Genomic DNA, 26,488 nt, shown 5'->3' with positions numbered 1-26,488 from the left:
GCTGCTCCTCGTTGCTAGTCTTGAATAAAAAGAAAGAAGAAAAAAAATCACGCTCATCTGCTACTGCTAGCTACCAATACTGATGCTGTCCCTGCATTTGCCACTTCCGGACTGCTGAGGTGCCTCGTGCTGTAGCACTACCACACCTTGGTCCGTCCCGCGTTGATCCGGCATCGTACTCTGCTCATGCTGCCATACTCTCGCGTTGTGGCCCTCGTGGGTACGTCTTACGCTATTTGCACTTGCCACGCGCTTATGCGGCCCATGCCCAGTCCTCTATTTGCTGTCTTCCTGCCAGCCTTACTTGGTGGGCGCTCACGCCTTATTTCCCATATTATAAGCATGGTGGTGTCTGTCATTGTGGACCCAGTGGCAACCGGGGACTTCGCCTCTTCCATACGTGGTATGTTTTCCGCCACACCGCCTGTTGTATCTTGCATGCTCGGTTAGTATAGTACCGTACTGGCAATATATGTTGCCGCAGTGAGGCCATGAAGCGTTACATTGGCACATGTTTGCCGCACGCAGGGCGTTACATGCAAAGTCGCACAGGAGCCGTTACACAGGTTTCTATATTGCCGCGTCCTTTTTTTGCTATTGCAGGACTTCCTGCTGCGTCCAGTTTTGAACTTTTCACCACGCGGTACACGTGCTTTCACAGTTTTCAGCCTTTTTTGCAATGAAAAGATCGCCGCACCCCGCCGGACGCGCGTTACGAACTCAACGAAAATTTGTCGCACTAGCCTGGTCGCGCGTTACGCCGCACCCCCCTGCGTTACGCGTTACGCGGCAACATATATTACCAGTACGGTACTGTACCTTGGCTGAGGCTTAGTACGTGTGCTGGAGTCCTTTCGTGCCATGCAAGGAACTGCTTCCTAATATAGAGAGTAGGCGCAATGAGCCCTGCTTGTAGTAAACATTGCATTAGTAGCGCTGATACCTTTAAGCAAATATGGGGTAGTCTCGCCTGCGCATATGGGCGTACTCATGGTGCGGCCTGGGCATTCCCCAGTACGGCTGCCCGCCATTGCATGCCAGACACCCCCATTGTTGCGCGCCTAGCCACGCGCGTGGCTTTCACCTGCTGCTCGGTTGTCCGCAATAACTACGGTTTGCCGTACGCTGCAAACCTACATGTATTGAAATTGCCTATTCTCCGAAAACGAGACTTATCAAAAAATCTCGAAAGAAAAGGTGTCAGCACCGACGCAATCCACGCAGTCAAGTAAGCCAATTTTGTAACCGAACGTTTTCGTTCCCTTCTCATCATGGGTAAATACAGAGAATAATGGAAATATGTAAAATACAGCAACTTATAGAGCTACAGCAAAAGCATAGATTGAGAACCTCACGCTATACGTGTGGAAAAATATAATTCAGCTGAACAAGTCAACAACAGGGTGAAGGTGAAGAAATGACTACAACATAATGAACACATCAATGAGCTGCGACATTGGAGGAGACGAAAAAGACGCGAAATTCCAACAATCAGCAATCAGCTATCAAGAGTCATCTGTCTGTTAGTGATAGTTGGCGTGAGTTGTGCAGAGATGATGTTTTCTCAGTTTGGGCCTGTGGAAGATCTGTATTACATTTGTCTGTTTTGGAAGCATTATATTTTGCAAGTTGTCCCCTGAACTACTGTATAGCAGGAAATTTTCGGACGGAAATATTTTCGGACAAAGACGAATTTCGACCTTTGCTGCATGCTAAATACACGTGTTTGCAAGCAGGACACATGTATAGTGTACATAATTTCACATGAACAAATTTTCGTACAGAATTAATTTTAGTACAAAAGAGGCCGCGTACGAAATCGTACGAAAATAAATTCCGTCCGAAAACTTCCTGCTATACAGTATGTGTTCAGAAGGAAAATGTTCTGTCACTTCAGTTGTTTGGCGCTAATCCTCGTTGAAAGTGTCAGGAATGCTTCTTCTCATTGATGTGTTCATTACGTTTTAGTCATTTCTTCACCTTCACCCTGTTGTCGACCTGTTGAGCTGAATTTTATATTTTTCCACACGTATAGCACGAGGTTCTCAATCTATGCTTTTGCTGTAGCTCTATAAATTGTTGTATTTTACATTTTTACATTATTCTCTGTATTTACCCATGATGAGAAGAGAATGAAAACGTTCGGTTACAAAAATAATAGGGCTTGAAAGTGATGACGTCAAAAACGGCCAGGGAGTATTAAGTTGACATCAGATTTCTATGTTGGATCCACTAAGGTGTGACTTTGCTATTGCCTCAGTATGTGGGTGCATAGCAACCCACTCATGTCGTATGCAGGGGCGACTTTCACTGCGCCACCAGTCGTCACCCCGGCCCCAGTAGCCAAATCAGTCAGTTTCACTGGCTACATCACCTTGCTGTGAGTAAAGACCGCTTGAAATGTGCTTGGATCCATACAAAAACTGGATCCAAGTGGATCCAGTTTTTGAATTTTTGAAATTGTTGCTATGCTGTGACGTAGCACTTTCAAGCCCTATTGGCTTACTTGACTGCATGGACTGCGTCGGTGCTGACACCTTTTCTTTCGAAATTGGATACGCCTCCAATTCTTTCCTTACATCAAAAAATCGCTAAGCTTTTCGCCGATTTTGGAGGGTTTCTTTGAGAATCGCCGAAAATCTACCAAATCTTCCAATATCTCACCAATTTTGAAGTCAATATGACAACAATTCTTTTGGCCGATTTTCCAATGTATTCCAATTTTGCAGCCGAATTTGAAGTATTTTTGAGGTTAGCGAAAAGTCAAATAGGCGAAAAAATGGGCCAATTGAGGGAAACTCGGACGTTGAGCCAATAATAAATGTAGTCTTGTAGAACGGAAAAGGACATATGGATACGAGGGAAAGCCTCACTTTAACCCTTTTTAAGAGGCACAGGAAATATTTTCAAAATTGTTCCTTGGATCATAAGTTTCATAACTTCAGTTCCACTCACTCAATCTTCATAATCTTGGGCTTCCTGAAAAGGTACGTATCCGGAAGACGAAGAGAATGAGGTCAACCATGATAGCCAGGATTGTCGACACTGAGTCTGTATCTACAGATCCCATAATGTTTTAGGCAGGAGGGGTTGCATATGCCTCGCATTGGATATTAAAACCACTGTAAAGTTGTAGCAAAGCTAGTGGGACAGCAATATGCAAATGGCACACTAGAGAATAGTGTTTTCCTCAAATGTCATCTGTGCTATACAGCTGTACCGCCAAACATTGTTATTCGGAACAAACACGTTCCTGGTTTGGTGTTCCATGGAGTGATTAGCATAATCTTCGCAAGGAATTGGGATTAGGGTGTGCTGGTCAGGATTTTCAGTTACCTGCAGGACATTGTAGTATAACTTCGTACTCGCCACCAAGAACAAGTTCAACTTCAAGTTTCTTGTTTGCTCGGAGGGTGCACTGTCGCAAAGACACAAAACAAGAAAAAGGAAGGAAATTACAGAGAGTGCTTGCCACACTGCAATGCATGCAGTGCAATTCCACAATCAAGATGTTACTAGAACAAATCTAACACATAGTCAACCTCCAAAACGGAAACAAGACGACTCACGTCAAGGAGAAAGATGGAGCACTTCCCATCTGCACTTTTATCCTTTTCTCGCCAGTCGTCGAACTCTGCTTGCACCAAGTTTTTAGCCATAGTTGTTTCTCTCTTTGGACAACTACTGAAAACGACTATATTCCTCCAGTCGCCTCCAGAAGAAAGCGGAGCTTTTTGTTTGTTTTCAGGGAAGAACACAGAGAGCAGCACCTCTCAGTCTTACTCTTAGTCTGACTAGGCCTCTCAGGTAGAAAGAAACTGGTCGTGGGCGTACGTAAATCATTTCCACATCGACAAAACGCCATCGTCCATCCAGGATTTCCGCCTTGGCTCACACAGTGAAATCAATGAAATGCAACAAGCTGTGATGCTGTTGCTGATGATTATTGACAGCTAGCTTTCAAAATGATGATGAGTTTTGATCTAAGATCTACGTGTGTACTGCGTGGCCAGCGTCGCTTTGGCTGCTTTCGACGGATATGGTGCACGCGGACGTGACCATGGTGACCCAAACCACGCTTGCACGAGATCTTTTTGAAAACTCAGCTCAAGCTATTTCACTGACTTGCACTTTGTTTTTATGATTTTTACTTTCTCGGTTACAATATCTAAATCGTGCAGGTGCAGTGAGAGCTAGCAAAGACTTTAGTAGTTAGTTAGTTTATGGACTCTCGATGTCAGTGATGTACCACTAAGGATGAGCGACAGTCCGTGCCATGATATGATCTGCAATACAAGTGGTATGCTATTATAACAAATAAAATTTACTGCAGCAGCAAGTACATGTAGCTGGACACAACATTGTGGCAGTCACCATAGAAATTGGTCAGAGCTTGAATTCTTTTAGCAGCATGGATGCGAAAGTCTTTTTGTTAGGAAGCTGTGGCCTTCTGCTTCGAATCGCTTTGCTATCCCAATCATCCAGTGAATGGCTTTCACGCAGGATAGAGGTGTCCACGCCCTTATCATCCTGGAGGAGAGGTACTGGTCATGTGCGAAGTAACTCGTTAACAAATTCAGAGCGTAATGAAAATAGTTGTTTTCATATTCTCCATTGTTCATATTTAGTGGTTGAAGGCATCACTCTCCTTGAACATGGCTACTCCCCCTATGAAGGTGACATGTTTCATCAGGTATGCCTTTCTCGAATTCATTCAAGTCAACTACACGAGGACGCCTTGGACGGGCACCGGGATAAGATTGAAGAAGGAAGGGGGGGGGGGGGGGGTGGGGAAACGCGTCACACAAACCTTCATGAATACATGTTGCCTGAAGAGCGTGTGTATCACATACTAGTAAGCCTAAAGCTGTGTTCACAACTGGCACGTGTACGCGTGAAACCACGCGTTGTGCGTATTTTTGCTGGCTTTTGGGGCGCCATGCGTACGGAAAAGCGCCGATATGGCAATTCCAACATGTTGGAATTTTCAGCGCGTATCAGGCGCGTACCAGCGTATGTGCCAGTCACTCTGACTGGCGGGGTAAAACAACTTGTACTCGAAGGTGTCGCACGCGCTAAATAAGACTCGGAGTGCTGTTTTTGTGAAAGGCTGAGCGCGCGTTTGGGCACGCATGAACCGCAAGCGTACCGCGTCCACGTGCCAGTTGTGAACACAGCTTAATCGGTGGTGACCCAGCTCCCGAATATGCACACTTTTCTGATACCCCGCCAAGTGTCGTTATTCGCAAAGTTGACTGTATGCCAGCGCTAAGCGAACTAACCCTTATATAGAACGAGGAGTACATAACCCCTCCCCCCCCCCCCCCCCCCCCCCCCAGGCCCTGCGAAGCGCTAAATACGACTTGAAGGTACCCTTTTTCGTCCCCTGAAGTGTGTACGGAGGACAGCACAATGATATTGTACACATGGGCTGTACTGTAGCACAGTGTGTGTGAGCCGTGTGACGATGGTAGTGGTCGTATGCTTGAGAAACAATGACTGGTCAATATTGCTGGAAACACCTTGCAGGACTGACGCTGTAATTTAGCGGGGGTAGTGTTTTGATGGCAGGTATATAAGTTTAACCATGTCTGACATGACATGCTTTTGATGGCATGTGCCTGGCAAGGTATGCTCAGTTTGTACACGGCTGCGCTGTGCTTGTGTTATTGCTCAGAGTCCGCTTTTACTGGCGTTCTTCCACGGGATATGGCACTTACCATATGCAGTAAAGGCAGTGTTTCTGGTGAGTAACCGGAATCTTTCAAGTTTCTACTCCTAATTCTAGCGAGTAGTGGTGATGCACTGTACTGTACTGCAATGTCTGTAGGCAGTGGGCTGTCACTGGGGTGTCGGTAGGAATAAGAGATTCTGCTGCTCTACAATGCCAAGTGTTTAACTGCTGTTCATTCACTTTGTGCTCCAACCTGTTGTACCATCTAATTCACGAAATGGACTCTTATGGCGGGGAGGGAGGGGGATTCCTTTGCCTATAGCTTTCAATAGTAAAGCAGAGGCTGCAGTGCTTCTAACCATTTATTATAGTTTTGGCCTGTGTGTGTTTTACTATTGTGGTATGCCTGTACAGATTCTTGATGTTCTTGTTTCCTATGCACTTTACAAAGTTGCTGTGATATACCAGACATCAATGGTACGTACAATAGCTGGTACATGTAGCTTACATTGTAGACCTGTATAATTATACTACAGTGACATGTAGTATTTGAAAGTTTTTGCCATGAACTAAATGTTGTATGAGTGCTGCCTGTTTTATTCTGTAATGAGCAATGTGGAATTGCAGCAGTGTTATTCGAGATTGGGTCGTTCGCCCATCCACATCATTTTCTTTAAAGTTTACTTGTGAAGAGCTGAGATGCAAAACCCGATAAGCGCCAAATTTGAGAAAATCAGGTTTTCACCTCAGTGTACATGTACTCCAAACGTCTAGGGGGCAGCACCAGGCACAATTTTTATTCCAAAATCTGACTAGAACCATTTCAAAACTGGAACCCAAATATGGATTTAGATACAAAAAATATATATATCACGGTTCGCGTGAGACTCGGCTGGAAACCGGGCTTTCCGCATCCGTAGGAACGCCACCACCCTTCAAGGATCAAGATACAAACCACACATAAAAAGTCCTTTTTTTAGCCATTATCCAAAAAGTGATGAAATGGATTTAGCGGGTTTTGCATCTTAGCTCTTCATGTAGAGGAGACGGTTTCAAATACTTAATTTGTTCACTCGAAATATGTTTGTGGAAGGAAACTGGCATGTTGAAGTTTGCTCCGAGGCCAGAGTCGATCGAACTGAGCCACTCCTTTGTGTTGGCCCGTTGCCTCCAAGTTGCCCAATTTTTCGTTTCAAATCCGAGGTGGCTCCAAACCGGAAAGGTTTTAGAGTGCACGTCAAATTCACTCTGAGTTCTGAAATTAAGTAATTGCTATCACTCCACGACGGCCAGTACAGAGCAACAATAAGCCTTGTGTGTGCTTCCATTAGTTTTCATTGGTATACGGTGCTTTATTGGCGAGAGGCGAGCTGCTGTTTACCTGCGACAAGGAGTTGATTTTTCGAAAGACGTAAAACTCAAGTCGCAGTGCGAAGCAACACGTCAAAAACTCACCTGCTTAGTTTGGCGCTTCTTGTCTTCGCAGAGCCATGACATTTTGGCTCGGAGTAAAACACATCGTAGTCTCACTGTGACATATGTTTTCTAATCAAAATACCAAGAGAGAAAGTGAATATTGAGCCCTTTCCAGTTTGCAACCTATTTTCTATTTGAAACCGTCTCCTCCACATGTATACCCATAGTTTTCATTACTCTTTCTGTACATTCACTCTGGTGCACACTCCAACAATGTTGTCGAAAACGTTACATTTCTCTCGATCTATTATTATTTTCATTGAATAAAACAAATGTAGGATGACAGCTTGCCAACATGAAAATCTTGTCTACTGTAGTTGAGCGATCAACACAACACTGTGCATTCTGGTTTCTACTTGACTTCATTGGAATAGGGATGAACAAAAAAATTATGTCAAGCCCCAGTATGATAAGACTCTTCCTTGGGATAAAAAGTAGGCTCTATACCAGGCATCTAAAATAAGTCCAAGGTGTGATATCTTGAGAACATACTTTGCCAAATGCTATGTGCACAGCTTGATGATGAAAAGAAGGAAAATGAGAATTTTGCAAAGGATGTTGAAGCAATACAATACAAGCCTTGGCATAATATTGGATCTGCAGTGGCTCTTGCGTAAGTGTTGTTTCCCGTGTTGTAGTTCTCTCTCTCTCTCCCTCTCTCTCTCTCTCTCTCTCTCTCTCTCTCTCTCTCTCACACACACACACACACACACACACACACACACACACCTCAGACCTCAGACCTGCCCATCGCGGAAGCGATGATAGCGAACAGCTATGTTAGACATAGCAACTTGTGCTGGGATTACACCATTCAACAGCTTGCAAGGCTGATGAATTAACCGCCACTAACCGCCACACACACACACACTGCCACACACACACACACACACACACACACTTGCCAGTCAAATATAAATTATTTTGATATAATAATAGAGCGGTTCTATTAGGAAATTAGAGGTCACATGCTTCGTACTGCTCTTTTCTCTTCGAAACTCAACACTTGCAAGCCCGATACGATCGAATGGCCGAGGGCCCGCTTGATTGGTGTGAGTTGCCAGTATGATGCAAGCCAGATATTGATTGATCGAAGAAGGATAGATTTGCCATCACTGTGGATACTGTAGTGTCGCGTATAAAAGCATGACCTGTATAAAAGCATGACCTGTATAGAAGCATGACCTGTATAGAAGCATGACCTGTATAGAAGCATGACCTGTATAGAAGCATGACCTGTATAAAAGCATGACCTGTATAGAAGCATGACCTGTATAAAAGCATGACCTGTATAGAAGCATGACCTGTATAAAAGCATGACCTGTATAGAAGCATGACCTGTATAGAAGCATGACCTGTATAGAAGCATGACCTGTATAGAAGCATGACCTGTATAGAAGCATGACCTGTATAGAAGCATGACCTGTATAGAAGCATGACCTGTATAGAAGCATGACCTGTATAGAAGCATGACCTGTATAAAAGCATGACCTGTATAAAAGCATGACCTGTATACAAGCATGACCTGTATACAAGCATGACCTGTATAAAAGCATGACCTGTATACAAGCATGACCTGTATAGAGGCATGACCTGTATACAAGCATGACCTGTATAAAAGCATGACCTGTACAAAAGCATGACCTGTATAAAAGCATGACCTGTACAAAAGCATGACCTGTATAAAAGCATGACCTGTATAAAAGCATGACCTGTATAAAAGCATGACCTGTATAAAAGCATGACCTGTATAGAAGCATGACCTGTATAGAAGCATGACCTGTATAGAAGCATGACCTGTATAAAAGCATGACCTGTATAAAAGCATGACCTGTATAAAAGCATGACCTGTATAAAAGCATGACCTGTATAGAAGCATGACCTGTATAAAAGCATGACCTGTATAGAAGCATGACCTGTATAGAAGCATGACTCGAATAGAAGCCGAATTTTTCGAAGTGCGCCGTGACATACAAACACGATTTGAATACAAGCAGTTCTCTGCAAAGTACATTGTGCATGTACATGCGTGGCAGTATGCACTGCACAGTGTACACTGATGATGTTGACGTAGAAGCATGTTTTGAATAGAAGCATAACTTGAATAGAAGCATGGTTTGAACCCCGGCTTATAGGGCCGCAAGCACGTGCTTTTATACGCGACATGTCAATATGGTAGAAGAGTCATACTGTAGCTCAGTTGGTTAGAGCATTGCTCGCAAATAGCAAGGTTCGAGTCCCGGTGGTGTGACTGATGATTTTTTTTCTTCCGTATCTGGCTTGCATTTGTTGAGTTTCGGAGAGAAAATAGCAGTACGACTCATCTGTACGAGGCTTGTGGCCTCTAATTTCCTAATACAGGTCTGCTCTCGATATAACAACTCTCACTTGTACATAAACCTCGTTAGTACATAAAAAAATCAAATCCCGCGCCGAAACAGCATCACTCCCACACAAAATTTGTTCTACACAACATAATCCTACATAACATAAACCTCGACATAACACACGCTACGGCGGTCCCCGACGTGCGCACTCTCGATACAACATAAATTCACGTGCATGGTATGATCAAGCGGTAGCTGTAGCTAGGCAGTTTAGGCCAGTTTAGTCCTACATAACGTAAACCTCGGCATAACGCACCCTATACGCGCAGTCCCCGACGTGTACACTCTCGATACAACGTAGATTCACGTGCGCGGTACAATCAAGCTGTAGCCGTAGCTAGCCAGTTTAGTCCTATGTGCACATATTCTGCGGCATTGATGGTATCTGATGTCGATGGTGGTACAGTGTGTATATGTTTGCACGGTTGAACCCGCCTTGTAATACCCTTCATTTTGAGGTGCATCTTGTATTTCACCCACGGTTTTCTACATAACATAACTCTCGATATAACATAATGTTTGCGTGGTCCCAGAGATTACGTTATATGGAGAGTAGACCTGTACTTTGAAATTCTCCGTGAAGTCCAAATTTGAAATAGAGAGGTTCTACAAAACGAAAATTCGAACGAAGTTTCGCGATCGACTTTGCGAAAGTGTGTACGAATTTTCGCACGAACTTTGCTTTCTGCACATTTTCGTAGTTCGCGCGCACCAAATGCACGTACGCCATGATCCCATCTCACGAAACTTCCTACAAAAGTTCATTTCGCATTCCCTGCAAGTTTCGCGTCCAAAGTTGCGAAAGTTCGTGCGAAGTTTCGCACTTCATGACGTAGAGCGAAAGTTTGTACGCATTTTCGTTTTGCAGAACCTCTCTATTATTGGCCACTGTGGCCAATAATATTTGTGCTGTTGTTGGTGCTGCTCCCGCTGCTGCTGCTGCTGTTGATGCAGCTGCTTACGTTGCTGCTGATTCTGTTGTTTTTGTTGCTGCTGCTGCTGCTGTTGTTATTGTTGCTGTTGTTGTTATTGTTGCTGTTGTTGTTATTGTTGCTGTTGTTATTGTTGCTGCTGCTTTTGTTGTTGCTGCTGCTGCTGCTGCTGCTGCTGCTGTTGTTGTTGTTGTTGTTGCTGTTGTTGTTGTTGTTGTCATCGCTCTCACAATCATCCTTGATGCTGTGATTGCCACCATCTTCATCATTGGCGGCGTCATCATTGTGATCATAGCTGTTTGATGAATAAGCCTGTTTGTACGGAATGTATAATATCAATATGACCAACTCTTTGCCCATCATTTTCTTCCTTTCTGTAGATATTGGCTGAACCCATTTGCCATTGTAACGTGTGCAGCACACACTACAACGGCCTTGACAACCTTCACGCTAGCATGGTGTGTTCTGGCTGCAATGAGAGGTAATTTTTTTCTTTCTTTTTTTCTCTTTGAGGCATTGCGTACTTTGTGCAGCCACCATAGAGCTTGGCAAAGATCCCTGTTTCTGTGATCACTTGACAAATCTTTTCTGCTGGTCCAGTTGTTTTGGTGGTTGTATCGGATGTCTTGATCCTTGACAGCGGTGGTGTGCCTGTAAATGAAGGAAAGTCGGCCTAGCCGACTCTTACTCAAAGGCAAAAGGGATTGAAATGTGTACTGGTGTGCCTTGTGCTGCCTGCCACTATAAAAAAATGATGAAAACAACCTGCATGCTGCTGTCAAGGTACTGCACATCAACAAATTAACTTTGACTGTGTTAAACACCCCTTTCAATTAAAATTGCTTCCGCACCAGAAATATGTGCAGTCATGAATTTAGCACCGTCTGTGTCTGCTGATCAGCATGCACTGAATATGCCCAGAATCGGTTTGACAGTTCGATGACCTGGAGGCACCCAACAAGTGCTTCTAATGAAATCAGGGTGTGAGTTCAGACAGCAGTCGAGGTTTGACAGTGACCCTCCCGCGCTGTCAGTGTTGTTATGTGGATTTTCAGAGGAAGATCAATAAAGTGTCTGGTAATTGTGTAAATGCCAGTTTGCTTTTGCAGTCTGAGTTAGTGTCAGGATATTTATAACGTGGAGCGTTTTGGTTGGTGTTCTGCTCCAGGTCGCCTTGTGTCTGCATGCTTAGCATTGGCGCTGGCCAGTCATCTTGATCCGTATATGATTGTCCTGATCGTACCTGTCGCTCTCCTTGTCAGTCAGGTGAGTCAGGCTGTTCAATGGCATGTACATATGTGCTAATTCTCCACATGATTGTGCTCTGTTGCTAGATGTAGATACCGCAGTATTGACGCCATCTTAGACACATGCCATGAATGTTACCTGTAATGTACCAAGAGAGCTGGAGTCACCGAGTGTGTCACAGCATGACCGTGCACCGTCGTAATTGGCCTGTGTGTTAACCACCTGTAACCCTTCTGCAGTGCGTTTCGAAACAGTAGACCATTTCATTGTTGAGCATACTTTAAAGTTCAAGCATGATTTCTCGCAAACAACTTCCTTCGTTGCTATACTGCCTTTGCTTCTCCGGCGCAGGGTCCGATTTCGAAGAGATAGGATACCCGTAGCCTGCTTTTCAAAACTTATTCTGCAGCTTTGTGCACTCCAGTGGTCTGTGCTTTGAACCAGCCCTGTGAGCATAGTGAATGCATCGCAGGACAACACAGTCCTGCGTTCTTCCTGTGTAGAGAATGTGCTACCAGTGTACAGCACTGCATTATCTCAAGTTCAATTGCTTGTCCACTGCAGTTTGGTATCTATGTTTAAAACCGTCTGTATTGGGGTGGCGCTGGTGTTTTTCTTCCTTTTCTTTTAGAAATCAACGCTGTCGATTTTCAAGAGCATCGTGGCTTGCCTCATTTTCACTGCCCTAGTCTCAGCACTATTGCTGTGGGCAAGCTTCTGTCACAGTGGTTCCTGGGACTTCTTGCGCTCAACCTATGGATTTGTGTGAGTCAGTATGCCCGTTGTGTTGCACCTGGTGTGCTGATCAATTTGGATCTTGGGACTAAGATTAATAGTCGCCGTTGGTAAGGTTTTAGATAGTGTCGGGTCAGTAGAAGTGGGTGTCAGTAGTAGCAGCGGCTGCAGCAGTTGTCAGGCAGTACAAGAGAAGCAAATGGTCGACCTACTGTCAGTCTGGGAGTGGGCTGCAGGTGCTCTTCCAGGCCTTGTCCTTTGCTGAGTGAACATTGGTCAGCTGCTAATTTGCTGGTGTCTGTTACATGTGTTTGTTTGCGCAGCTTCACTGTTCCCGACTTCACCCCGAATGTTGGCATCTTTTGGTATCTGTTCACTGAGATGTTTGAGCACTTTCGGACGTTCTTCCTCTGGGTATTCCAGCTCCATGTCTTCTTCTATGCACTGCCACTGGGAATGCGCTTATGGTAAGGCACATGGTCTAAGGACAGTGCGCGTAATGTGCACAGGACTTTGCTGTCATATTGACTTGCATTTGGCTAATGATCTATCCTCCCACTTATTTTATCTAACCGTAAACACCATGCAATACACATTCCTTCTAGTTCATTGCTAGGTGGCCTGTTCGTGATTTCGTACATGATTTCTGTGGTTGTGCACAGGCGGCATCCATTCTTCTTGTTGTATTTGCTGAGCCATGTGGCTGGTGTGTTCAAGTCGTATCCCTCCGTGGGCGACACTGCGCTGCCGCTTACACTGCTATTCACCTTTAGACATCTGTTCAAGTGTAAGTGCTATTTGAATGCCAAGCTACTAAGTGGGGTTTCACTATGCACGGGGTGGCATTGCCAGTATCCATTTCCCGGGTGGTTTGTTCAAATCTTGCTCATGTTATGTATTGTAGTAGGATTTTATTTTTTGTAGACCTGTTATCTTATGCAGAAGAAGGTATTCAATGATCATTCATTGAACTTGATTTCGTATCTCTGCTGAATGCTACTCCCCTTTTCAGTTTCAGTGATATTGTTATCTACATATGTGTGTGTGTGTGTGTTGTAGATATGCGTAACATGCTGGTCGTCTCAGTCATGTTCTTGGCCTCCATCATTCTCATGCCAACATTCTGGTATTTGTGGATCACTGCTGGAAGTGGAAACGCCAATTTCTTTTACTCTGGCACCCTGGCATACAACCTGGCTCATGTAAGTGTTCAATCAACATTGCAATGGTGCAGAGACTATAAAATGAGCATAGCTATTGAGCTTGTAGGTGGACTGCATTATGTAGTAGTAGCAAGAGTACATAACCAAGAGTGTGCAACTGCCTGCACAACCTCTATGCTGTGCTGCGACGGCAGAACTTCACATCACGTGACATGGTTCAAAAGGTTATGCTGGCAAACAGTGCAAAGTGACCACAAGAGAGTTGTACCCAAAGCTGGGCTGCGTACAACCCAGTATCTATCATGCACTAGAGTGCACGGGTTCATCACGTGATGTGAAGTTCTGCCGTCGCAGACCCCATAGCTGGAGTTGCACACTCTTGGGTTATGTACTCTTGGTAGTAGTAGTAGTAGTATTTTATCGTTTTACTAGGGCAATCCCATATAACATAGGAAATACCAAGTCATTCTGAATCATGATTCGCTCGAGCTGACCCGTTCACAGTAGGATAGTTTACACATGAAGCATTGTGTTGTGCATTACTTCGAAGTACTTTCTTGAGAATGATTTTTATTTGGAGAATATTGTAAGTCGTTTGTCTTGCAACTGTACACACACACACACACACACACACACACACACACACACACACACACACACACACACACACACACACACACACACACACACACACACTATGTGGAAGGTAAGAGTGATGACAGTGAAAACTTTCTTTCAGCTACTACAGTCCAACTTGTGTTTAGAGACCGTGCCGGGCTGCACAGACGACCAATCTAGGGCAATGCTTGTATGCCATGAGTCTTATTGGAGATATCCATTGGATATTTTTGTTAGCACGCATGCAACTTGTAGTTTCGCTTCACCGCTTCTTTCTGCCCAGATCCTGCTTATGAGCGGCAGTCTAACTGCATTCCTGCGGCGAGAATTTGACCTGAAGCACGGAACGGCTCCCCTGGTGGATGGTAAGCCAGCAGCCGTTCTTCTAGAGTGAAGCAAACCTATGTCACAACCTTAGACGATTCCTTAGTGAGAGATGCACAGTGCCTGCCACCTTATGCCGTCTTGAACATTTCACTGGCTTATTGGGAGCAAGTAGACCATACTGTCTCTTCAGGTGTAATTCTATTAAACACACGGTTGTAGCTCATCATTTTTTACTAACTTGCTTTGTTATTCGGTGATCATATTTTAGCACAATGAATCTGGTTTACTAATGTTCTGTGATATCATGAAATCAAAGCAATAACATTATTACAATCAACACTGTAACATTCAATGACTGCGAAGGGTGTGGATTCTGGAAAGTAATTGTGTCGTGAATAATCAAAAGGATCAAATCACTGGTATGATGTGCTTGTATATAATAAAAGCCCATGTCAGTGAAAAATGCATCAGAAGGACGTAGTCAATATCAAATGTCTTACGTGCTAAATCAAAGCCCTTATGCTGTAGATCACTAAACTAAGGCTGGTGCTGCATGCTTTACGCATAACGGATTAGTCTACAGAAGAAAGGACTTTTCGTCGTGCTCAAACCTCTTCATGCTGCTGTGTCGCCTTTAGTTTCCAGGTCTTCTCCGCCTCTTGATTAGCAGCAGGGCTTGGCAGGCTTGCTTTCACGCTCTTGCTTGTAGCCATGGGCGCCTGCGAGGATGAGCGCCGTGTTCTGTTCTTGTTCTCGTGGAGAGAGGTGACACTCATGCTGCGCGTGGCTTGTAGGACTGGCTTGTCCTGGTGGGGTGACATTTCACAGCAAACACACACACACACACACACACACACACAGGACCTGGTTACGTGACTGCTACACAGGAAGTCTTCCCAGGGTAAGGCATGGAAGCTGCCGCAATACTTTTAACATCACATTGGCCATTGATCTGCAAATAGCCTCTTTGCAGTACAAAACGATGCTCAAGCATTGTATGATCTTACCTTCTCGAGTTGTGCATAGCCTAAAGCAGCATTCTGTGGCAGTGTTCTTGACATGTCCTGCCTCTTGGCAACAGGTGGTGGAATGTCTTTGATGGGCGGCAGCTCCAGGACTCGATAGCATGGCTCTTCATGTTGCTGCAAATAACATGATGCAAAAACTAGGTAAGACATAATAGAGTTTGGCTGTAACTACAAGTATGTGTTTCACTGCACTTCTGGGAGCCTTGAGATAATAAGTGGATGGAGTTTATGTGCATACGAAGCGACATGCGCTCTATGCTAGGCTTGCCCGTTTAGATGCCGGTAGTGTGTAATGCGTACATGGTGACAGGCATGAACTGCTCTGGTCACAAGCTACCATGGTATGCAGTGTGCAGTATGCGTAAAGTACCGTGTGTTCACCGCCATCTACTGGTGTGCCCCAGCCAAGCTAGTGTGTTGCGATCAGAATGCAATGCACCAGTGTACTACTGCTGTGCATCACTGAAATGCGCTGTGGCCAGCATCATGACATGAATCATGCTGACCAGAGCGCATCTCAGTGCTGCACATCAGTGCATGGTGCATTACATGTATGGTGCTGTCCCTCGACTAGAGCCTTGTGGTATGCACCATACATTGTGTTATTATTATTATTCGTACCGTGATGACTTGTGCATGTGCATACGCCGCACCGCTGTTTTCCTCGCTCTCATCTTGAACCGTAACCAGCTTCTGGAAGCAAGCACAGCATGGGTGGAACGCACACGCACGCACACACACACACACACACACATACACATTAACACGCATGCACTCGCTATTGCAGACCAGTGGAGAGCACACATCATATGGAGGATTCATGGAGTGCTGGGCAACCGAATCTGGCATGTGATAATCATGTAGGATAGTCCACGCACGAGGTGCAGCCCATGAAATGGGCACCCATGAACTGGGCGGAGTGTGGACGGCCTGTATGATAGTGTGTATGTATGTCCACGCACAAAGTGCAGCCCATGAGATGGGCGCCCATGAAATGGACGGAGTGTGGACGGCCCACGCACACGAGGTGCAGCCCATGAATGGGCACCCATGAACTGGGCGGAGTGTGGACGGCCTGTATGATAGTGTGTATGTATGTCCACGCACAAAGTGCAGCCCATGAGATGGGCGCCCATGAAATGGACGGAGTGTGGACGGCCCACGCACGAAGTGCAATGCCCGTTAGGAGGCAGGAGTGTGGGAGTATGAGTGTGATGGCCGAAGGCCGTGATAATTGCCAGATGAGAGGAGATAGCTGGCCCAGCACTCCTATTTATTTTCGTCTTGTATGAATTATGATACCTGTGTTGAATCAAGGATATCAATATTATTCATAGATGGGAAGAGGTGGGTGGGTGAGAAAGGAACAAACCGGTGTTCTTCTCACTACCCAAGCAAAGCAAATATGAAGTAGCAATACGGCCAGCGCGAAGTATGGTGTATGCGTTACGGGTTCAAGCTCCGATGTGTGCTGCAGCCGCATATGGCTGGTTGGCTGGCGAGTTCAGGTGAGTTCCGGCGTACGCATGTTACATGCCACCACAGCGTGCATGTACGTGTTACTTGACATGCATCAATGAATAGCGTGGGATCTGCGGGCTCTTTGGAAGCCGCTGGAGCGCGTGTGAAGTGGTGGCTTGTGCAATGTGTTAACCTACATTACCGCAAGCTCTAATGTGCTAATACAATTGTTTTGTATTGTTATAATTATCTGATACGCTCATGTCATGCACAGCGGATCGATGCAGCAGTGCTTGTCTTTACACGTGTATGCTGTTCATTGAGGTGTTCATTGAGCTGTTCATTGAGGTGTTCATTGAGCTGTTCATTGAGGTGAGGTTTGGAAAGTACTACATGTACTGTAAACCGCCCAATATTCGCGTCACTAAGTTTTCGCCATTTCTTAGAACCAGCGAGTTTGCGACGGCAAAAGTTCGCGAAACACTGGGGCCACTTACATCCACCCACTGTTGAAGTTAGATTTCGCGATGGTTAATATTCGCGTTACGCTCGTCTCGCGAAAATAGCGAACATTCATCTGTGGCGAATATTAGGCAGTTTACAGTACTAGGTCCTCACAATGCTCCTATACTGTAAGACATGTTATTATAACGAGTCGCAAATTTAACGATTGTCCAAAATTCATAGGTTAACGAGAAGATATGTTAACGATCTTGCAGTATTCTGCCATATCCACACACAGCATATATGAAGCAGTATGGCCTCAACGGATCTTATTATAACGAAGAAATGTCATCCGTTAAAACGTTAGATTTGCTTCCTCGTTATATATACATGTCTTACAGTAAGTTATGCAGACCTTTTAGAAATCCAGTTGGACTCCTCCAACTGCAGTTATTTAGTCACTGTAGGGGTGAACCGGTTACCCTTTAAGGTTCCAAACGGGTACGTGGCTTAACAGGCGGGTACCCTTTAGCAGCCAATAGTAACAGTTATTAAATTATACTTATAAAAACCTCCATTGATTGTCGTGTAGGGTTAGAAGTTTCTATACTTCATACACACCTGTATAAAAAACCTGGTGGCTATAAAAAACCTGTATAAAAAACCTGCCGGCTATAAAAAACCTGTTTAGCATTCCGCGCACGCAGACGGCATGCAGACAAGAATACACCACACGAATAAGGCTAGGTTGTGTTGGGTAAGTACTGGTGACGAGGAACTGGTTGGTCTTTGCCGCAAGGTAGGCACGAGCCCGTGAGGCTGCGAGTGCCGCAGAAAGGCAGAAGCCCGGAGGCTGTGATTGCCGCAGGAAGGCAGAAGCCCGGAGGCTGTGATTGCCGCAATGGAAAGGCAGGACCATAAGGCCATAATGCCGCAATAGAAAGGCAGACCAGTTATGAGTGACTCGCCACCAGGTTTATTGTACTTGAAGTAGGAATGATGCAATGTAGTATTAATGGTTAGTGGTGGGATGGTGGGTCAGCAAAAGACAAAGGCAGCAGGATGCAAGTCGGGCATGAGCCAAAGCAGAGAAGACTCAAAACTGAGAATGGCAAGGAGATGTGCCACGTTGCGGACTCGGACCCGATCAAAACTGAATTAATTATTGTGATGGCGTACGCATAAATTAATGTGATGCACAGCAGGCGGTCTTGCCGGTCGCGGCAAGGCGCGCTAAACAAGTGCCGCGGCCAGAACCGTAGAGGGCGCTGTTGCGCAGCAGATACGTAGTTGCGAGATGTGCGCCTACGCTAAACTGAATTCATTACATGAATACATCAATAAAAAACCTCTTTTTAGGGGTAGATGAGAACAAGAGATAAGAGTATTCACGAAAACAGTACAAACAGATGCAGAGCAAGATCAGAAGAGCACAAATTGAACTGGAAAGGTTAAATAGTCCACTCAAGAATGGTAAGATGAGAGACACATACATATGATCAAAAGGAGAGAATTGAGCTACTCACTCCTCGTCTTCCTTCTTGGGCCTCTTCTTCCGCTTAAGGCTCAAGCGCTTCTTTGGCTTATCAGGCATGGTTGGCGTGACATTGATTGTGACATTCGACCAAGACGATCCACCTGCACTGAGGAAAGCACCCTGAGGCGAAACACTAGATGCCATGGCTGGTTGTGGTGGCGATACTGTGGTGATGTAGAACCAAACAAACTGGCAGAGCTTGCGTGGGTCCATTGTCGTCATCCCATCAGCAAAATATTCTTTGATGAGCAGCCAATCGCCATCAGACAAACTCTCCTTGTGGCATACAGGAGCCTCGCGGCCTCCTTTTTCTTGTCCTTGAGGACGGCATCGAGGAGCTTGTTGGCCTTGACAAACACGCCACGCTTCAAATTGAAGCCCCGGTCACGGTCATTGACTTCTCTCTGCAAGGCTCCTCTTGCAGCTATTAGACTGGCCCGTTTATATTCCTTCTTGTCATGAGTTCTCACGGAGCAGTAAAACCTTTCGAGGATTTCCGCCAGTACCTTGTCTTCGACAGTAGCAAAATCACAAGACAAGCTCTCCTGCATCAAAAAATCGCTGAACACCTTCAACCAAAACTTCGTTGCAACTTTGGTTGACTTAGGAACTGCTGATTCCAAAAGTTTCTTCCTTTCTTCTTCAGAAACGGACGCAAAACGTCCAGTAGACGTTGAAGAAGCCATTACACTCGTTAACCAAAATAAACAACACGAGGAGAAAGTTGAAACACGAGGAGTAAGTTCGAGCATGCGCCGAAATAGGTACGAAAATCCAAAACGAAAATCGGTTTTTATAAGTATAATTTAAATAAAATACATACTTCGTCCTCGTGTTTACTCGAATTATAAAAAACCTCCACAAAACCCTCGGCTTCGCCTCGGGTTTTGTGTCGGTTTTTTATTTCTCGTAAACACCTCGGACTCAGTATGTATTTTATAACTATACAATAGCCTTCCGCATTTCGTGCCAGGAGGACATGTGAAGTCATGCAATTCACAGCAAGTACACTCCATCGCAGCGTGCGCACTTACTGCGCTACATGCAAAACAGTCAAAATTGTCATATGAAGCAAGATTGAACAACCGACCACACATTCAAGCCATACATCAAACTGTACGACTATACAAGCCAGCTAATAATACCGTACTGTACCGTCGTGCACGACTAACGGGTACTCGTTTGCTAACGGATCAGCAGCTAAACAGAGATCACCCCTTTCACCCCTAATTTAGTGTGTGTGTGTGTGTGTGTGTGTGTGTGTGTGTGTGTGTGTGTGTGTGTGTGTGTGTGTGTGTGTGTGTGTGTGTGTGTGTATGGGAAGAGACTACTGAGTATCACTTCATTTATATCAATACTGTAATAGTCCAGTACGCAATGTTGCAATACATACGGTTCCAACCATCGGAGGTGGCCGTCCACTCGGCATCTTCAACAGTGGTGTGTATGTAGGTGGCTCATCAGGCTGCAATGAAGAGCATATATGAACACATGCACCTTGTACTGGCACAGTGTACACTGGCTTACGTTTGTACTTTCTAAAATAAGCCTAACATTCAGCTGCATTCACAACACTTTGCTTGGTAGCTTCTCATGCAAGATAGAATGGGGTTTCAGTGAGAAGATAGAAACAAGCACCCAATAGGATGTATGAAGAGTACTATCTGCAGACAGAGAAATAAGTACTACTTCAGAAGTAGTATTATGAGTATACATTTTGAAGAGAGTGATTCGTTCAGGTGCCATCGCACACATTTTATTTCTCAACCTCGGGTTCAGCAACTCCGCGTTTGTGACACTACCTACACGTAACCATTTGACTGCATGCTTTCAACCTCAAGAATAATGACAGCTCGCGGATAACAACACTTCTCTCATGCCATTCACAACCTTGACTCTATATCGTGGGCCCTACCCTCTCTAGTGCTGTGTAGTCTTCCGGCTCATCAGAGACCCAGACGCCGTTCTGAACCAAAAATAGAGTCAGCACACAGCAGGATGTATTTGTATCTGTGTTAGTCCATGCAACAACTCATGTCCGAGAGAATCAATGGCTAAAATATTCTGGCAGGGGAATGGTGGTAGTGCAAAACACGGCAACAAGGGGAAAAAGAGGACGGACATAAGATGGGCATGTGTTCTGTACTACAGTACAGCGCAGGTTAGAGCTGAATACAAGATCAAACAGCAAACTACTTTAAATATAGCCTAAGCCTGCTCATACTGCGGCGGTGCATGACATTGTACTTCTGCCGAAAACTAAAACCTCAGGCAGGTTACATTTTTCAGGCGACACAAGTGTCATGGACCAGGTACAGTGTACATAGTCGCTAACGTTAATGCCTACACTCTGGGTCCGGCAAGTGAACCCATCACTTCTGTTCACTTACTTGCCTTTACAAACATAAACTTCTTCTCAGACTAGGGCATGACTTTGAAAATTCCAATGGCCGAATACTGCAGCTGATGACCTACTTGTTCAAACAAGTGGACACACGTGCAAAGGTTATTCCATCATTACTGTCTTATTTACTAGTCCAGTACCTGTAGTCGCCTTGGGGTAGTGTAGGCCTTTGAAGGATCCTGCTGTCACAGCAATACATCAAACATGTGCATATGTGCAACAGAGCATGAATAATCTCTGCAAATTGATAGAAAACTTTCTTGAAATTGTTTTTGACCATTCACAATTGTACTTCAAAATCCCAAAAACGTAAAATTGTATGGTTATATGCATCTTGAGCAAACACAATAATTCTACTACATGTACTTGCTAAACACGAATGATTGCGAAACACTTGCCATTGTCAGTGCTCTGTTTTGACCATTCAGAATGGCTATTATGCACCGCTGTAAGCAACACAAAATTTAGACGTTTTGTTGACTTACTGTTTTTCCTATCAAATCATTGTACGATCCTGAAGATCATGGAAGAGGAGAAAAGAACAGCAATAACGTGCCTGAGCAGCTTCTCTTCAGTCTGGATAGTGTCGACCAAGTATGTACTGAGTACTCAGTGCTTCAGTACATGGACTTCTCAGTGATATCAACTAGCATTCAATAGTACACTTATGTTGATGAAAACTGACCGAGAACGGACCCTGCACTATTCCCTCATATGGGCTCTGCAATGAATAGGGCCCCTTTCCCATGACTCATACAGAACGTTCATCACATCCACTCCATGTCATGCTATAGCAATCATGCCTTCTTTCATGCATCAGTGTGAGATATCAATGAACATAATAATTAGTGGTGTGCACGGGTAGTCGGGTACCCATGAGGACCTCGGGTAGACAGGTACAGAATAGTACCCGAAACCCCAAAGTCGCAGATGACATCATGCACAGTGCACGTGTCCACATTCTTGTAATACTCCGCATGTCTACCCAGTGTGTAAGGGAAGGGGTGCATTGTGGTGTTACCATGGAAGCATTACCCGATCGGGTACCCGTGCTACCCGTGGAAAACTACCCGAACCCGATACCCGAAGAAAATGCTACCCGGCTCAGCCCTAATAATAATATTATTATCGTTCACCTACTTGGTGTGGTTCCCCACTGCTTGCGTAATCAGCTATGCAGCCATACAGCACACCTACATAATTATACCTGTAGGCGATACAATAGGCTACCAGCAGCAACCCTATAGACTTTACCTGCCGAAGTGGCACTGTGAACATGGACGTGTGTTTGGTGAGTAGTGCTGGGCATAGCGTGCACACGCCGTAGTATGAGCAGAATGACCGTGACGAATACCAACAACAGTACGATGACTGTTACACTGACAGCTATGATGATGGTCTTTGAGGAATCACCACCTGCATGAACAAGTGAAACACATCATCCCATTAGTTAGAGCCTTGCTTTGATCCCGTACAACACAACACAACTCATGACTAGTCAGACTAACGTTATTCAATAACAGAAACCTAGGCTCCAGCGGCAGAATCAGGCTGTAGAGCTAACACACGATCATGGGTGCATCGAGTACAGGAGTTTGGTGCACATGATCATGTACACGTGTCTATCGAAGCGCAAAACTAACTGACAACACGCACTGGCAAGGCATGCCCTACTCACTGGAGTCGCTCTCCGCCACGCATGCTCCACTCTGGCAGCTTTCACCGGAGCAATCAGCATCGGTCTGGCACATCCGTGGAGGAGCGTTGGCAGGTGATGTCATTCCAATCCCAACCATTGGGGAACTACACATGTAACCAAGACAGTGGCAGCCAGCAGCCAAGCTCCTAAGATTTTGAACATCAATTGACCACATAATTCCCTTCTGTGCGGTGTAAGTTTTGTACTATATCGTGCTAATGAAATCCAACCCCCCCTGGATAATGAAATCCAACCCCCCATGGATAATGCAGTAACCTGCATCAGTGCATAGCCCAGTGGTCACAGGACTGTCGGGGTTCATTGAGTGTGACTGTCGATGTGGCACATTACATGATTGTATAGATAACGTAGATTTGCTGTACATAGCCTGATAACGCAACAGGTATCAGTTGTAGGACTGCACATGGCCTAGCCAAGGACAGAGATCAAACAAAGATCAACAAAAAATCAAACGGATTATAGTTCACCATAGGTGAGTCAGCTGAGTATGATATGGGGGGGGAAGGGGTTCAAAATCTCATTTGCTTGTCTCCGCACCCATTTGTGTTGCGATACAGCTGAAGCACATGGACAAACACACATGCATACACACACACACACACCATTGGACCATTGGACCATTGGACGCCCATCGCCAGAGGCGATGATAGCGATGCTACAGCAGAAGCCATAGCAGCTTGTGCTGGGATTGCACCATTCAACAGCTTGCAAGGCTGAAGAATTGACCACCACTATTCAGCCTGGTCTACACCACACAGCTATGAAGTGGCTTTTCTGGCCAGTGAATCCCTACTTTTTGGTCTTTTTCATTTTTTTTCACGCACACACATCACACCACATACTCCGGCATGCACTGGCTGTTGGTAACCACCCAGGAGAACGGGGGGGGGGGGGGGGGGGCACACACACACATATACACCTGTCCTGTCCTGTAGAGTCACTGCCGCGAAAGGGTCACGTGATCCCATCACTGGGAAACTTGAGAAGAGAGAGAGAGGACACGACGCTCGATGACGCTCCAGGTGCACGGGTAGTCGCATCCGCTTGCCGCATATGCACACGTGCTGGAAGGCTGAGCGCTCCTCTGCTGTTGGTCTATGCGCCACCCTTGAACAGCGATGCCTTCCCCGTCCCCGGACACCGCGAAAGCAGCGACCACACCTGTCACAATGCGCGGCACAACATCCCTCCGCCGGTGCCGACGTTCCGGTAGTTCCAGGTGGCACTGCGGCATCCACCGTTGAGGCACACACATGCCGGACCAAGCCACCGCGGCTTCTCAACCACCGCCCACACCGCCCGCACTGACTGGCGCCCCGCTGCTCAGACACAGGCCGCGCACGCTCCTCCAGACACTTATGCCGGGTCATGTCTCCTTTCCGTGCAAAATCCCGTCCGCATACCGTACATACCACTCGGGGCGGAGGCTCAGGCACATTGTCAGGCTCTTGGTAGGTGCTGCGCCACTCCGCGCGGGACTCACACGCAACATCATACCATGATGCCTCCACGCCACGGGCACGTAGATCCCGGACAGCACAGTCCTTCCATCTGCGGCGTGGGCCATGTGCTGGGCGACGCTGCAAGAAGGAGCCAAACAGTACCTGTTTTGGGATGCTGTTGTCCGGCATCTGCGCCACATGCCCCAAACCACTCCAACCGCCGATGTGCAATTTTGTCTTAAATCGTCTCGGAGTCTCCCCAGCGCACCAGCATCTCTTCGTTGGTGATGTGTTCATCCCACATCCGGCTTCGAGAGACCCCGAGGATGGATCGGATGCACCTCATGCTGAAGGTTGAGAGCTTCGGCAGGTCATGTTGAAGGGGCGTCCAGCACTCAGAGCCATACAACAGCAGGGACAGAACACAAGCATTGAATACGCACCGCTTGGTGTGCATCAGCAGATGTAGATTGGAGAATATAGACCTCCGAAGAGCACCGCAGGCCCTGGAGGCTTGGGCAATCCTTGCGGCGATGTCCCGGGACGAGCGGCAACCGCTGTCCACTACAGAACCGAGGTATTTGAAATGCGGTACGCATTCCACCTCCGCTTGACCAAGTTGGAGGGGAGCGCGGTCAGTAGGCGTGATGCCGGGGCCAACAACTACAAACTGAGTCTTCGTTGCACTGATGGTCAAGCCGAATCCCGACGCCACCTCGTGAAGACAGCACAATGCTGCCCCTGCTCCAGACCGAGTCGTAGCGAATAGACAAGAGTCGTCAGCAAACCGGGAATCTGTTAGGCAATGGTGTTGGTCGTCACGGCGGGGTTTACGGTATAGATCGCTGCTGTATGCTGAGCGGAGCTCGAAGCCAACCCCGTCAACTCTCCTGACGCGGTGTTGCCACTGGGTCATCACGGCCCACATAAAGATATTAAAAAGGACCGGCGCCATAGAGCACCCCTGGCGAAAACCATTGCCAATGCTGAACGGGTCTGATAATATGTTGTTGAACTGCGCCGATGCTGACATGGGGTCGTGGAATGACCGGATGATGTTGATAAGCTTTTCTGGTACTCCCGCACGGCCGAGGACCTGCCACAGACACCCCCTAGGCACTGAATCATAGGCCTTCTTCAGGTCGATAGACACAAAAAATCCCTTGGCCTGATGTTCAATTGACTTTTCCATGAGCTGTCGGGCGGTGAAGATCATGTCAGAGCAGCCACGCCCTCGCCGGAACCCGCACTGAGACTCAGGGAGAAATTCCTCTGCGAATACCTGCAGCCTTCTCTGAAGGACACTCGCCAAGACCTTGCCGACCACATCCTGCGTTACATATACACACACACACACACACACACACACACACACACACACACACAACTTGAACGTTGAACGTTGAACCTTGAAACTGCCACCTAAAGCCTAAAGTAAAGTGATACAGTGCATCGGAGAGGCAAGGAGGGCAGAAATTACTTCTTGCATTTGTGTTGAGTCAGGTATTGGTGACGTGTGGACGTTCGAGAATAGATCGGGCCTGGGATTATGCGATGAACGGAGCCGCGATAGCTGCATGTTCTGTGATTGCAGTCGTGCTGGCGATGCCCCACATTGCTCTGGAAATAGCACCCCCTCATCACACTGATGAATGTACATGTAGTGCAATATACTGCGTAGATATGGCGTGTTCTTGTTTCCAATTACTTCAAGTATATCATACCGGTGCCGGTACACTCTCATGCCAGTACTGCATATTATTTTCCCAGTGCAGCGTCATTGATGGTGCTTTCCCCCATCTCCACCTTGTCCGTTTATCTTTCCTCCTTCGCTTGTCTTTTGTTGCCATGACTGGCTAACGTCCTCTTACATTCTCAAAGGCTGCGGTTGC

The 26,488-nt window shown here is 46.1% G+C and overlaps 4 protein-coding genes across 6 annotated transcripts in view; 1 reads left to right on the top strand and 3 right to left on the bottom strand.

The window, feature by feature from the left end:
- The window catches only part of LOC135806034 (uncharacterized), a 145,147-nt gene extending 141,227 nt beyond the window's left edge, over positions 1 to 3,920 (bottom strand). The window contains exons 1-2 of the mRNA XM_065320169.1: positions 3,570 to 3,920; positions 3,337 to 3,418 (exon numbers count right to left, since the gene is read on the bottom strand). Of these exons, the coding sequence (XP_065176241.1) occupies positions 3,337 to 3,418; positions 3,570 to 3,659 (172 nt within the window). The 5' untranslated portion in view covers positions 3,660 to 3,920. The remainder of the gene's footprint in view (positions 1 to 3,336; positions 3,419 to 3,569) is intronic.
- A 216-nt stretch (positions 3,921 to 4,136) lies between these two features.
- LOC135806032 (phosphatidylinositol glycan anchor biosynthesis class U protein-like) lies at positions 4,137 to 14,897 on the top strand. Its single transcript, XM_065320165.1, has 12 exons — positions 4,137 to 4,541; positions 4,629 to 4,693; positions 5,678 to 5,746; positions 6,089 to 6,151; positions 7,666 to 7,763; positions 10,850 to 10,950; positions 11,638 to 11,735; positions 12,349 to 12,482; positions 12,776 to 12,919; positions 13,115 to 13,239; positions 13,512 to 13,654; positions 14,517 to 14,897. Exons 1-12 carry the CDS (start codon positions 4,412 to 4,414, stop codon positions 14,625 to 14,627), a joined length of 1,281 nt encoding a protein of 426 aa, XP_065176237.1. The 5' UTR covers positions 4,137 to 4,411; the 3' UTR covers positions 14,628 to 14,897.
- LOC135806033 (uncharacterized) lies at positions 14,838 to 23,706 on the bottom strand. Of its 3 annotated transcripts, none has more exons than XM_065320166.1 (10): positions 23,678 to 23,706; positions 23,113 to 23,239; positions 22,689 to 22,850; positions 21,920 to 21,948; positions 21,575 to 21,616; positions 20,946 to 20,996; positions 20,424 to 20,495; positions 16,210 to 16,281; positions 15,568 to 15,702; positions 14,838 to 15,366 (listed from the first exon to the last, which is right to left on the bottom strand). In XM_065320166.1, exons 1-10 carry the CDS (start codon positions 23,693 to 23,695, stop codon positions 15,166 to 15,168), a joined length of 909 nt encoding a protein of 302 aa, XP_065176238.1. In that variant the 5' UTR covers positions 23,696 to 23,706; the 3' UTR covers positions 14,838 to 15,165. The 3 variants fall into 3 exon arrangements, with proteins under 3 accessions (XP_065176238.1, XP_065176240.1, XP_065176239.1); XM_065320168.1 differs by having other exon boundaries at positions 16,210 to 16,278; XM_065320167.1 differs by having other exon boundaries at positions 21,575 to 21,613.
- A 1,128-nt stretch (positions 23,707 to 24,834) lies between these two features.
- LOC135808468 (uncharacterized) lies at positions 24,835 to 25,812 on the bottom strand. The gene has a single exon (XM_065321664.1). The coding sequence runs from the start codon at positions 25,810 to 25,812 to the stop codon at positions 24,835 to 24,837; it is 978 nt and encodes a 325-aa protein (XP_065177736.1).
- Positions 25,813 to 26,488: the final 676 nt, after the last annotated feature.

This window comes from Sycon ciliatum, chromosome 1, assembly GCF_964019385.1.
Source record: "Sycon ciliatum chromosome 1, ocSycCili1.1, whole genome shotgun sequence".
Taxonomy (NCBI): Eukaryota; Metazoa; Porifera; class Calcarea; order Leucosolenida; family Sycettidae; genus Sycon; species Sycon ciliatum.
Note: the sequence above shows the minus strand (reverse complement) of the source record. Positions and strands in the feature narration are given on the sequence as shown.